This window comes from Anastrepha obliqua, chromosome 4 (genome assembly GCF_027943255.1).
Source record: "Anastrepha obliqua isolate idAnaObli1 chromosome 4, idAnaObli1_1.0, whole genome shotgun sequence".
NCBI classification, from domain to species: Eukaryota; Metazoa; Arthropoda; class Insecta; order Diptera; family Tephritidae; genus Anastrepha; species Anastrepha obliqua.
The window spans coordinates 45,361,459-45,375,840 of NC_072895.1; the positions used below are offsets into that span (position 1 = coordinate 45,361,459).

The following is a 14,382-nucleotide window of genomic DNA, read 5'->3' on the forward strand; positions in this document are numbered from 1 at the left end:
AAACAAATATGGTGGTTTGACAGTAGTAATGTATAACGTCAAAGTATGAATGAAATTATTTTCTTTCGAACGAATTAGTGAATGATCTTAATCATACTACGATTACGCTTAAGATTAAATCTTAAGCATGTACAATCTGGATAATGGACCAAAATAGTATAATTTTTTTTTGTTTTAATCAGAAAAAAAATTGCGTGATATTTGCCGAGACCCCCCCTCTCTCCAACGTAAGATTAGATGAGACCCCCTCTCCCCCTTAACATCTCACGTAATTTATGGACGCCCCCTTAGCGAATTCGGCAGACTTAAACCATGAGTTTCAGTCCATTGTGCTCTTCCAAATTATATTGGATCTAACGAACAGATCTGTATTAGATATTATGTAGATACATATAGCCATCGACAAATGATAGTACATCAACATTTTCACAGTTTCTTTTTTGGTTTTGCATGTTCGTTATTTTTGTATAAAAATATGGTTCATTACCTAACAAAAAACATAGTTATAAGTACATAAATTCAATTTTCAAGGGTTATGCAAAAACAAAAATGTCGTGTGTGTGGTGTGCGAAGAAAGTGCGCAGCACCGTCAAGGAAAAAAATTATAAAAATTCAACGGGTGTTTTTGGCTAATTTTGGCCCAACTGCTCCTCCGATATGTGGTGTGCGTTTTGATGTTTTTCCAGTAAAGGAAGGATGGTTTCTTATTTGCCATTTGAGGTTTGCCATTGCCTGCCGAGAGGCGACCGCTATAAGAAAAACACTTTCTATGAATTGGTGTTTCGAAGCTATGCACTTCTGAATGGTAGTCACGAACCAACGCATTCACCTATTGCGGCCGCCATCGCAGGGCTTAGCTCCTCTTAATAACTATCTAATTTGTTTTTGTAATATTTCTCAGCCTGCCTAATCAGACATGTGACTCCAATTGTACTCCAATTGTACTTGTACTATTGTAGATTTTGTTAAAATATTTTTTGAGTTGCTATGAAAAGTGGAAATTAATAAAAAAAAAATGTTATTTCATCATATTTTTGTTCACAGATATGTAAACATTGAGTTTCTGTTATCAACAAAAAAAAAAATATTAATATTCGTAGTCATATCTAGACACTGTTGCCATTTGTTTACCCACGTATTTACTAGTTATAAGCTTTTTTTACCTAATGCCCACTGAAATATCTGAAATATTGGCTCATAACCACAGTGTTTCCATGCAGGAATATGCTATGTCAGCTTCTATTTGTTATTTTTACATTTGTGTGTGTATGCCCTATAAGCATGTCTGTAGGTATGTACACTTCCAGTATTCCTTCGTTTCTTGTTTTCTGTTGTACAATCAGCTCCTCTTCTTGCAGGATGTCAACGCTGTGCTTATGATGAGATGAGTAAACACTACATTGCATAAAATAACAGAACTGGGACTTATTGACAAGTTTTCACAAATCTGTTTGTTTCTTATTTAATTTGAATACTTTTTCTCTGAAAATATAGCTCACTCTCCTACAAAAACCATATGAATAAAAGTCTAAAAATTTGTGAAAAAACAAAATCGAGAAATTTTCATCAGAATTTAAAATTTTTTAATTAGGAATTTTAGAAAATATTTTAGTTTGTCATTTTATAGCCCATTTAATTTTGTTTTAAGAAACTGATAGTTTGAAATGGCTCAACAAATGCGTTGATTTTTTTAAATTTTAAAGACCGCGTGCCCATTTTCACCATTTAACTAAAAATTCATAAGCAAAAAAATCGTTAAAAATCAACGTGATTTCTGAGCAAATTAAAACTTGCACTTTACTAAATCAAAATTCAATGGACTATAAAACTGTATAAACCTAAACTATATTATAAAACAGTGTAAACCCAAAGTTTTTCTAAAAATTCTCTTTAAAAAGTGTGAAATTTTAATGATTAATTTTTTTAATTTGCATTAAGTTTGAAACATACTTTTGTACGAGAATGCACGCTATTCTCATAAAAACAAATTTTAAACTATATAACAAGGAAGTTTATTACCAAAAATTGACAATAAGTCTCTGTGCTATAGTTGTTTAACGCAGTGTGCTTATACGTTTTCTTTGAATAAGTTTTTCCTCAATAGCACCGTAATTCTCATCTTTATTCGGTTTTTTTTTTTGAAATATTCCTTAATACTTCATGAAGTTATTTGTATTTGGATAACCCCGTTATATATTGAATATATCTAAAAATCTGCCGGGAAATTTTAGTTTTTTTGCCTTTTCTACTTCTTCCCATTGTGGAATCAGTTTTTCAATGAATTCACTATTTTTCCATCCTCAACATTCAATATTACTTTCTTCACTATTTAACATTCTATGAGTAATTTGCGTGCTATTTTTTAAGCCATTTAAATCGCTTATTTTTAACTGTTTCCATGAGTGCCTCATTGACTCCATCTATTTTACGTTTTTGAAGTCGAGAAACTCTCTCACATTATTTGGACACATTACATTTTTACCCAGAAAGAGCACTGTGGACATTGGATGAAGATAGTCTGCGGAGAACTCTTTTGCTTTCCAACCGAAAAATCCACTTGGTCTCACTTCATTGCCGTTAATTTCAAACGGTAACAGATTAACGCCAATCTGATTTATTTTCGAGAATTGCACCTTAAAGTAATGTCCATCGGTCGCTTTTATCCAATAGAAGCCTTCATTGTCTACATATGGTTTATTTTGAGACTTTTTCATTGCATTCGAACGTTCCAGATCGTTTACATTGAAACTGATATCTATCTCATGGGCATCCGGATGCAAGTGATTTGTTTCGATGGCTGTCTTCAAGGCTTGGTTGTCCAACCAATAACGTATGCCGACATTCTCGAATTCTTCGAGTACATGATTGAACGTTGTTTTAAGTTTGTCAAGGCAACAGGGTGGCGTATGCTTGTCCAAGTATATGTAGAAGGGTCGATTATTGTAGACCGTACCCACGCAAGACTTTGTAGTGCGCTCACAGCCGATTAAATCGATTTCGGTTACCAGTGGTAAGCTAAAGTTCGAAGATGAAAATTGTGTATCCAGCACTAGATTGTGGTGAGAACCACCACTGCCACCCTCTTTTGGATCCGTTTTGGAGATTACTTTGTGAGACCGCCGAATGATTCGCTTAATCTGTAGCTTTTTATATAAATCCTTGAATTGACGGCGACGTATTTCGGTGCGGTGCTGCTTCGTGTGATACGACGCGAATAGGCGACGTCCGTCTTGGAAGGATTGCGGAAAAACAGTTTTCTGAAATTGCAATGAATATAAAATTAGTAGTTCATTGTGAAAAGTTGTGAAGAACAGAAATGTTTTCCTTTTTGTGGCTTACAGAAATGCCTGCCAGTTTTGCTTGTATATAAAACATTTCGGGAAATGGTGCGGCAAAAGGATCCGGCAGCTCCTTGAGTACACCCACATCCACAAGTATGGCGTGTTTTTGCAAATACTGCACATGGAAAATTTGATTTAGAAAAATATTTAGTTCACACATCTTAACCCACTGCTGTTACATACCAAATCACACTTATCACTACTGTTAACCGCCACATATTGTATGGTCCAATTGGGCAGATCCAGAATAATTTGTGTACAACTACTGAACGACTTCATATTTCCAGCGAATGGCACTATTACTATACGTCTCACCGTCTCCTCGGGTCCCACGGGTGGCACCAAAGCGCGCGCTTCTTGCTGATGTTTCACGTCGCCTGCCTTAAGCGGCGCTCTCGCCGCTATACCTGCACCCAGTGGCACAGCTGAGTTAATTTCGCGTAAAATTTTTTGTAGCAAATTTTTGCTGGTTAAACGCACGCTATCTGGCAGAAATAGTACATATTTAGTGTGTATCGCCGCGAGCGCATTCAATTGATCGGGTGTCTTTTGCACATCGAAACCCAGATTGAGAAAACGGACGGTGTTCTCCTCACCGCTAGCGGTAACATTGCGCTCATATGACACGGGTGGATAGGGTGCACCCTCTAGCAATACGAGCACCGACAAATTGGGCACGATGTCGAGCAGATTGTCAATGGATGCTTTAAGATCGTTTTCGAAATTATAAAAACTTCGAAACACAATAGTTATGGACTTGCGTATGTGTTTGTTGGCGTTCTTCAATTTATCACGCGGCGATTTGCCAGCGCGCCCAGAGGCAGCGCTGCCAGCGCCCATTAGTTCATTGTCGCGCTCTGTTGCATCTGGCAACATGAGTGTGGAGGCAAGACTCTTCCAAATTGTCGACTTCCAGGAGTAATAGAATAATATCAGATTGGCTATGACCACTACCGTCACTATTAGCTTGGCGTGACGGATGCGCATCACTTTCATGTTGTAACGGTGGGTGTTTGCGAGTCGAATAAGTGGTTAATCGTGTGTATGTATGAGAAAATTCAAAAACAAAAAAACAAAAAAAAAATCCCTTTTTGCCACACGCCCACTTCAAAGCGAGGTCAACTTTTATTTTAACGATAAAAAACGTGGCACAGCCAGCCCACGTCGGACATTGGAGTAGTGGCGTGCATAATCTTGCTAAGAATTTCACTATAATGCTTAAGTATGTATTGTATGTATAGCTGCATGTATCCAATAAAACATTCACTAGCTAAAACTCCATCGGTGCTGTATGAATTTGCAACTAGTTATTTTTTCTAGCTCTAAAACTAAACTATATGAGTATTAACACATTCCAAAGTAGGTAGATGACACTTTATGAAGTTTGTTTATTACGTTTTTTTACTTTTAACTACATTTACTAAATATTCGCTAGTTAAATTCAACACAAAACTTACTCGCACTACATATTTTCCGTTTTTCGTGTGACAGAAAACATACTGCCAGGTGCAAGGATGACAGCATGAGAGCCCAGTATAGCAATGTGTGAGAGAATGTTTTATTTATTGTTATAAACAAAGGACATAGCAAAGCAGTGAAGCAAGAAAATACTGTGTAAACAGGACGAAAAACAAAAACCCGTATTTCAAGCGCAATGATGTAAGCTTAAAGCTCCAAGTTTTAAGGATAAGAAAGGAATGTGTGATGGTGGTAGTTTTCTTCCAAGGGTAGTTGTCCTACACGTATAAATGCACATTTGTGTGAACTCGTGCCGTCAAAAGCTTTACATGCACAGCCGTTAGTCATCAGTAGTCAACATATTCCATATGGATAAAATTTACTAAGACCGGATTAAAAGGTGTGTATTAATTTGGCAATTTTCTTCCAGATCTATTTCATTTCCATCAAAGAGATCGCGGAGGTAGCCACAATTAAGGAAGCAGTGGATTGGTTGCTTACTTCAGTAATTACTGTAAAGGACGTTAATATCTACTCTAACAGCCTAGTGGCAATTAGGGCTCGTTATTTGTGCGCACGAAACCAGTCGGGATTGCCTAACTTCTCTCTTGATTGCATCCGAATATTTCGACATTTGGGTTCCCGGTCTCAGAAGCGGAACTGCTGAGTTGATAAGCAGGCTAGGCAGAGAATCCTGGGGATGGTTTCGTCGAAAAATGAGGATTAGGGTTCTCTTGAGAACCTGTGGTCTGCTCCTGGAAAGATCGGGCACGCCTCAACTCAGTGAGCGCTGGGCTAGTGCGCAAACATGCAAAGTCGTGAGATCCTTTTGGCCACGGGTAGATCAGGGGCGCTCGAGGGAACTTCTAAAACTAACAGAGCCGCAGCTCTCGAATTTGGTAGGTGTCCATTAGGTGTCCATGCGGTGAGACTTGGGATAGCTTCAAGTCCTTCCTGCAGAAGCTATCTGGAGGACAAGATAGAATCATCTCAGCACCTTCTTCTCAGCTGCCTAGCTCCCGTCGGGTAAAGATTTAGACATGTGAGACCTCATTTTTTTGCTACACCTGCGGATATTGCGGGTCTAAATATAACACATCTGGTGAAATTCATCAGTAGTTTGAAGTGGTTAATACGAACGTAATTAGCCACTGTTGGTCGTCATCCTCTAATCCAAAGCCCCTTCTTCCTTTTTCCATGTGTCTAGTTCTTTTACTTCTCCTTTCCTCTCTCCCCCCCCCTGTATGGTATCAGAATGTACGAATTTAGATTATTTGTCCAAGTAGGCACCTTGCAAGGGCAGCCATTACAACCTAACAATCTATCGGTTTGCGGCAAAATATAGGTATTTACATATGCCAATGTTTTCCCAATATTCAAAACAGTTGTTAAACTCCTTTTCAAAACGGCTTACAGCTCACTTAACATTTTGCGCTGTACCTCCTTTTATGGGCTCGACACGTTCTCCCCGAAGTTGGGCTTTTTTTGTGCATTTTAACTTCATTGACTTCATTACAAATGGCCTCACGCAAAATATCCACATAGGCAAGGTGATATTAGGTAGAGTAAAGAGATCTGAACGTTTCGCTGGATGTTTTTTGTGAAGCCAGATCTCTCGATACATACGTACCGGTAAATCGAAAGTTTCATAAAAGTTTCGTGCCCGTTTTGTGTTTGATGAAGTCAGTTGTGTATCAGAACATTCTAAAATAAAGAGAAGCAAAGTGAAAATTTCATACATTTTGTAGTACCACTATAACCATGTTGAAAAGCAAGTAGTCTTGCGCCTTGAAGTTGCTCCACAAACTACAGTTTTAAGCCGACTCCGAACGGCAAATAGCTTTTATTAGAAGCTTTTTTATGGCAGAAATACACTGGGAGGTTCGGCTATTAACAATTATATGTGAAAAATGATATACATAATTTTAGTGTCCTCTATAAGCGGCCGCCGTAGCCGAATGGGTTGGTTTGTGACTATCATTCGGAATTCAGAGAGAACGTAGGTTAGAATCTCGGTGAAACACCAAAATGAAGAAAATTTTTTTTCTAATACCGGTCACCCCTCGGCTTTCTACCATGAAAAAGCTCCTCATAAAAAATATCTGCCGATCGGAGTCGGTTTTGAAACTGTAGGTTCGTCCATTTGTGCAACAACATCAAGACCACACCACAAATAGGAGGAGAAGCTCGATATCGATGCCGATGTTTGTTCAGCAACACTTGGCACTAGAGCAGCAATATTCTCACCAGAACATCCAGTTATAGATCTGCCAGTCTAACTGCCTTTTTCTATACTCGACAGAACCAGTTTCTTGAAATTTTTTCACCAACTTTTGAATTATCGATTCATTCGCATGATTATTTCCGTCGAAAAAAATCTCGAATTTTGCGATATTTTGTTGTTAAAGATCGGCCATTTTAGATATATAAGAGATGGCTACTACTAGCGTCATTTTTGAGAGATCCTGTATAGGTTATATGAAAAGAATTATCATACCCCTGCGCACAAGTGCGCGGGTATAAAAAAATTGCCGTGGTTTCGGATTTTCTCTTGGCAGCCGGGTATACGTGGTAATACAAATTTATAAGAAGTTTCTTTGAGTTTCCTTATTTCAATACTTGGTTGGTTGGTTAAAGTGGTGATTCTTTCAGAATCCAACTAGCGCTTCCGCATCATTTTGTTGCCACATCCGCGTTACCAACTTGTTTAACGGTTATTTACAGCATGACTATATCCAGTCATATGGTTCAGTAAACGTGCGCCTGATAAGCACTCATACGTTCCTGAGCCATATGTGCGTCAGGGGGTATATGAACCACATGTGTTTCATGAACGTGCAGAAGCAAAAATGTCCCTCTACGCTCATGGACCATATGTGTTTCAGGTAGAAATACCCTACATCGGTTTTTTTTTAATTATTATTATTACTAAAGCTATAGGATACTCGACTACAAAAAAACAAATTATTCAAAAAACCCTGTTGGACTTGCCGGTCAATTTTGCATTTTTGTATTGGGACAGGGAACGTGTTAAGAACTTATTAGGTTGTTGACGTGTAAGCCAGATAGTTGTTTGAGACTCTCGAACAGCGGCTGGCCCAGGGTTAACATTCTGTCGTTCAATACTTACCTTTTTCCAAAAAATACACAAGTACATATGTATGTATGTATATACATATATTATATTAACACAGTTCTAAAAGTAATTTGTATTTTTCTCACAGCACATTCACATTACATTCAAACGTATATAAACGAGTATTATATATTTATTGACTAGGTTACCTCCCCTGATGGTTATAAATATGTATGTGTATATATGTAATTCTTAATTTTTGACACTCGAAAAACTAAACATTTTTATTTGTATATAAATTTATTATTTTACATAATTTATTTCAACTATTATTTTTATATAAAACAGGTGGAATACTGGATGCGGTTATGGCTTGAACAGCAATCGATCGAAATTGCAACAATTACTATTCATCACTGAGACGAAAATTCCCTATTTCAAGCTCTCAATGTACATATGTGTGCATCTCCAATGTCCAGTCGCTCTCTTTCTCGCCACGTGCCAAATGATTGAGAATAGTTCGGAGAACTGAATTCAGCTGAATGTTGAATACTAAACAGGTGGCACTACCTACCCTCGGAAGTTATACTTAGATGCTCAGATGTAAGAAAGAAAATCGGTCTAACTAGATGCTATTAATTCATAGTGCATTGGGGAAAGTACGTTGCCACCAGCGATGCACTTATACATGCATACATTGCTACTAAGGTGCACAAAATGTAGCAACCGGCAGGCGTAGTAGTAACGGAGACTCTAAAATTTGTAACATATCACAATTTACATCTTTGCCTGAGAGAACTGAGGATCTGGAATGCCATCATTCTACCAATTCTCCTCTTAACCAATCGTTAGCGATTGAATAATATTTTCCCACAACAGTCTTCGATAAAAATATTCACCGATTCGATATTTTGATATTCCCTTGCTTCAAATTGCTCTCTGAAGTAGAGGGAATTCAATGGATTCGCATCCACATAATAAGATCTAAAATAGTTAGCGAGTGGTTTTTTTTTAGTATCTTGAACGCCCGAAAAATGTTAAGCTTCAGAACAATATGGGACTATTGCCTCTATTTTTTTCAATAGTCAGGTACTTTAAGCCTTGTAATTAATGCAGAGAAAGCATCACCAATTAAGCTAATCGAGAAGCATTCCTTTGTTTTGAGTACCGGCATACCGTAATATTGAAAATAACAAAATGGCTGATTATGTGGGAAAAAACGTTTAAGCTTCTAATCGTAATTTCAGAAGCGAGGCACAACGTAAATTTTGCAATGCAGAATTTGATTTTTCCTTTCTGCTGTGGCAGAAATGTGCTTTCAAGATCAAAATTTATGCACGAAAAATTTTCAAGTTTTCAATTGAGCAAGACACCCAAGCTCGATACTCGTTCATTGCTCATCTGCTCAATTATTTGTTCAAGATTTTCGAGCTTTTGAACAATTTGAACAGCTAAAAGAAAATGGTAATTTTATTTGTCAGCATTTCTTTAGTTTCCCAACGACGCTAGCACTGCTGAGAAAAAATCAAAATAATCAAAAGTATTGCTTGAACTACTCGAAAAGGCGCTATATAAAGAATGAACACTAACTGTAATTAAAAAATAAGTACACATATTCATAGTGTTTTATGTCATTATTAATTTGGCGTATACACTTTTTGTAACTTCTATGTACATATTCTTCAAAATGTAAGCAGTTGCGGAGAAAATTGTGCGTAAAAAGCAAGCAAATTGTAATTTGTCGCACAATGCCAAAGCAAAAACTTTAACTTGTCCGAAAAGTACCGTAACTTATGTGTTAAAAAAGTTTAATGGAAGAAAAAAAAAAGATTTGCGTCCGAAGTAGAAGCCAAATAAAGGTGCCATATTTCGAAAAAAGCTGACCTTTCACTTAACGATGCTGCAAAACAGGCCCATGTGTTGGAAGGATACGTCCAAGAAATGTGCAAAAGTGAAGGTTTACGTTCATGTAAAACAATCAAAATAATAAACAAAAAAAAAAAAAAACAAAAGAGTGTTAAAATACGTGCGCGAAAATTATGCAGTCAAGACATTCATAAGTATGGCTAGGTGGTTATGGACGATGGAATATACGTCAAAGCAGACTTTAAATAGATTCAAGGCGCTGAGTTTTCTACTACGACGAAGAGAGGAGGAGTCCCAGGTGCCTTTAAGCTAAAAATATTGGACAGGTGCCCTAAAAAATGTTTGGTTTGCCAAGCCATCTATCTACCAGTGTGGTATGAAAAGCAAAACGCTCTTTACCGCCGACAATATAAATCAAGAAATTTATATGAAGTGTTTGCAAAAATATTTGCTGCTATTCCTAAAACAATATAAAGGCTCAGTTCTATTCTGGTCCGATCTAGCAACGTATCATTATAACCGTTTTGCTATGAACTGGTATGAAAATCATGGGGTAAATATTATTCAAAAGGACCCCAACCCACCAAACTGCCCACAAGTGCGACGTATTGAAAAATATTGGGTTATTGTTACAAGAAAATTGCTAGAAATGAAAAAATAAAAGCAGTTTAAAATGAATTGGCAGAGAGCAGCAGATACCGTAACAAAAGCTGACGTCCATCGCCTAATGAGAGAAGTCAAATCTAAATTGCGCCATTTTGTTAATGACAAATTGAAATGGTATTCGTTTTTCGTTCAGCATAGCACGCTTAATAAAAACCAAAAAAAAAATAAAATAAAAATTGTTTTAATAACGTATATAAATTTGATGTTATAACGATTTTTGTCCGACCAATATTTTTCGTGTCTATTCTTTACTTGAGCTTGAGTACCATTAACCATTTGAAAAAAATTACAAAAAAAAAAACATGAAAAAAATTGGCGAATTTTCCTTCTGAATTTTTTATCGGAAAGTAAGGCAATTTAGCATAAATGAAGGCAATCAAAATCATCAGCATCAATTATTTGAAAAAAAAGCTTTTTACCAAAAAAATGTTTCTTCTAACTTTTTTTTATTGGAAATTAAGGCAAACATCCTAAGAAAATATTTAATTTATATTATCTTATATATCCATATATGTATATAAAATTGGCGCGTACACCCTTTCTGGGTGTTTGACCGAGCTCCTCCTCCTATTTGTGGAGTATTGTGCAGTGGAGCACTGTACGGTATGGTACGGTGCGGTACGGTGCAGTACACAACGGAACTGGTTCCAAACTTAAAAATGCATTGGAAACAGCCCTTCGGAGTTTAGTATGGTACGGTACATTTATCATTCTCTTCATCAGTTTTGAATTCTTCTCTGTAAGAAATTCGATCATCATCATTCATCTTAAGTCGTCATCAACTAAATTCCATTGTTTAAATCGAGAAGCGAGCGTTTCACATTGTCTTCCCGATAGAAGTAAATCACGAGAAAGATCCTGAAAATCTGAATTTGATACAATGTGTCGTTCTGAAGACTTAGAACCAGACGGAAAGTACTCTTCATCATCAGGTTTATTGTTATCAGTTTGATCATCATCAGCAATGAGTTGAACTTCCTTCAGTTCATGACCTGCAGTTGAGTCAATCATATCGTCCAAGACTACGGGGTTCTTAACAGTTGCAACATCAGCATACTTTATGTGCTTTCGAGTTTTACAATGATGACCGTTTACGTCCGTTTTACAAAAATAACAATCACCTGGTTTATGATAAGGCTGATGATGCCACATCATCGGAGAATATTGAGAAATTCGACTTTTCTGGCAACGTTTTGATTTATATCTCTTGAATTTCAGTGAAACAAACAATAAAACTTTGACGTTTTAATAAGTTTAAATTATAATAACAAACTTCTTTTGTTAATCAATGTACAGTGTGAACTTTGGTACACTTGGGAGCTTTTTCATATTTCTATTGAAAAAAAAAAAATGTGATAATATGTCAGATATTTTCGTAAGTTCTAACCAGTTCTGTTGTATGCAGTACAGTGTACTCTTATGTATACATATATACTCCAATAAATATTACGTATCTATAATAACGCGTCAAAACACGTCCTTATCCCCATTTAGCGTAAATTATACCTACACACCAAATTAGTAAAAAAAAAAATAAAATCTTAAACCCCACACAACTCTATTAATTTTAATTCAATTACAGTCAAATATAGCTCATTCGACGCAAAATTAAATTTACTATAATAGTAGTTTACTAAAAAAAATCCTCAATATCGGATAATATCGTAAAAATTATGTCAAAGTTGAAAAATTAAAAAAATTCCAAATACTTCCGTCTACAGTCTCGTCAGTTGTCATTTCAGAAAAAATGTCAACACACTGTCAAAAAGGCTTGTTTTATTTCTTTCGAACTAAAAAAGTAAATTCGAAATCGGATGGAAATTGGCGAAGTTAGGAGTGATTGTTCACATCAATCTACTGAAAAACGGTTTTATGGCCATAAAATGAGATTTTGGGGGCGTATTGGAAATTTCTCCTATACCATTTTTTTAGTTTTTCTATAGCCAAAAGTTGTGCTAGGTCTCCATAAAAGTATATTTAATTTTTTTTTGTCACACAGTGTTATTTGACTTAAAATTCAAAGAAAAACCACTATATCTCGGCAACCATTCAATATTTTCTCCCACCGCTTGCACAATTTGTGCTATTGTATATGTAGTAGAGCATTCTCAGCAAAGTTCATCAAGTTGAAGCTATGAAGTTTTTAGGCTTGTGCCTGTTAAATAAAATACTTACAGCTACACATAAAAACCTATAAATAATAATATATAATAAAATTATTTATAGATACATATACATATGCATATATGTATTTACATAATGCAACAGTTTACTAAATATATAATCTTGTCCGTCTGGCTCTTTTAAATTAAATAACTCTTTTGAAAACCTGTATTAGACTGAGTACTTTCATTTATAGAGCCATGTTGAGAATAATAGCAGCGTGGCGTATTTCAAAGTTTTGATTATTTCTGTAATTTTGAAAAAAAAATTTATAAAAATTGGTTTATATATAAACTACAAACCACTACAACAAAAAATATGTATGTAATTCAATGCTCCAAACTTTGTACAATTTGCTAAAAATGTACAAAATTTAAAAACTCAACGAATGTCCATCAAAAGTTCAAAATTTTAATTCAGAATTTTTCTTACCGAAGTCAAAAAATTGCATGATTGCAACATTTGTAGATACAGGCCTAATGATATCTCATAATGATACAAAACACAGATAAAACAATGCAAGTAAATTACACGAACCAAAGGATAACCGCCGAGCCAATTAGGGTTGGCAATTCTGACGTACATAATGATATCAAAGTAATATATCTGGGTATTACGTCGACTCAAAATTAAACTGGCAGGGGCATATAAAAAAAAAAACAAATTAAGTAAAAAATCGTATTGAGATTTAGGATTGTTAAGATTGTAATAATTGAAATAGGAGATACAAATTTCTTATTTATCGAACGACAACTGCACTAATCTGGAAATATGGGATTGATATTTGGGGCACTGCTGCAAAAAGTAATCTAAAAAGATCATAATGAGTCCAGTCTGAAACCATGATTGATGCACCTTGATACATATCTAGCGCAGATTAGATTGCTCCCAAATAAAGATAAATCTACCTAAAGTCGGTTTAACCGTCAAAAACCAACCGATCTTGCAAAATCTATGCGGATAATTGTCAACTAATCATATTTCTGATTGTTTGTTAGTCACTCGTTAAACGAGCTTGAAGGCATTTTCCCTTCAATATCTCTCTCAGTCCGTCTCTTGTCAATTAAACTGCGTATTGTCTAACGACCGGTGTAATATTTTATGGAAATAAATGAAAATAAAAATTTTGAAAAATGCTGGGTATGCAGTTTTGTGGCCTATTCAATTTCTTTCCAATCCAACGTGCAAATTTAAAGTGGCTCTAAATTTATCTTAATTTATTATAATTTTTTGTTGGCGTGTTATGTATTTTTTCCTTATAAATAATGTTCGCAAGTCTTAAGTTTGGTATTTTGCTGTTAATTTTTGTTGAATATTGCAAAATTTTGTGCAAAGTATGAAACTCTAAGTTGCATGATTTTTGTTGTTGTATTAAAAAAAAATTGAAATTAAATTAAAAAATTAAAACAAAGAAAATTAAATAAATAGTTAAAACTTTGTGTTTATGTCTGCGCTGCGATTATTGTGTACACAGGTATACATACATTCATACATTTATAAAACTAATAAATAGGCAATATATACATACATTCACTACACAATAATACAAAAGTTTAGGTACATAGAGACTTGTACTCCTTGTTGAATGAATATGTTATTAGAGTAGGACTACAATTATGCCATCCTGTAAATACAATTATACGCAAACAAAACATTTGCATACTAATACCTAAATATTTGAATACATATACATACTTAAATATCTATAAATACTCGTATAAGCCTACATTTTGAGCAGGTAACAATTGAGCGTTTTTTTTTTCAAATTTCGGAAGCCATACATTCGTACTCGAATTCTTCAGCGGCCGAGCG

The 14,382-nt window shown here is 35.4% G+C and overlaps 1 protein-coding gene across 1 annotated transcript; it reads right to left on the reverse strand.

Moving 5' to 3' along the window:
• Positions 1-1,947: 1,947 nt before the first annotated feature.
• Positions 1,948-4,817, reverse strand: LOC129245039 (ribitol 5-phosphate transferase FKRP). The gene is made up of 3 exons (XM_054883000.1): positions 3,525-4,817; positions 3,340-3,456; positions 1,948-3,257 (listed from the first exon to the last, which is right to left on the reverse strand). Exons 1-3 carry the CDS (start codon positions 4,335-4,337, stop codon positions 2,421-2,423), a joined length of 1,767 nt encoding a protein of 588 aa, XP_054738975.1. The 5' UTR covers positions 4,338-4,817; the 3' UTR covers positions 1,948-2,420.
• Between the last annotated feature and the right edge of the window lie 9,565 nt (positions 4,818-14,382).

Bases quoted from the DNA above. Each gene is read 5' to 3' on its own strand.
- LOC129245039 (XM_054883000.1), bottom strand. From the start codon at position 4,337: ATGAAAGTGATGCGCATCCGTCACGCCAAGCTAATAGTGACGGTAGTG. The intron at 3,457-3,524 runs GTATGTAACAGC...TTCCATGTGCAG, and splicing joins GTAGTGATAAGTGTGATTTG to TATTTGCAAAAACACGCCAT. The intron at 3,258-3,339 runs GTAAGCCACAAA...TTGCAATTTCAG, and splicing joins CAAAACTGGCAGGCATTTCT to AAAACTGTTTTTCCGCAATC.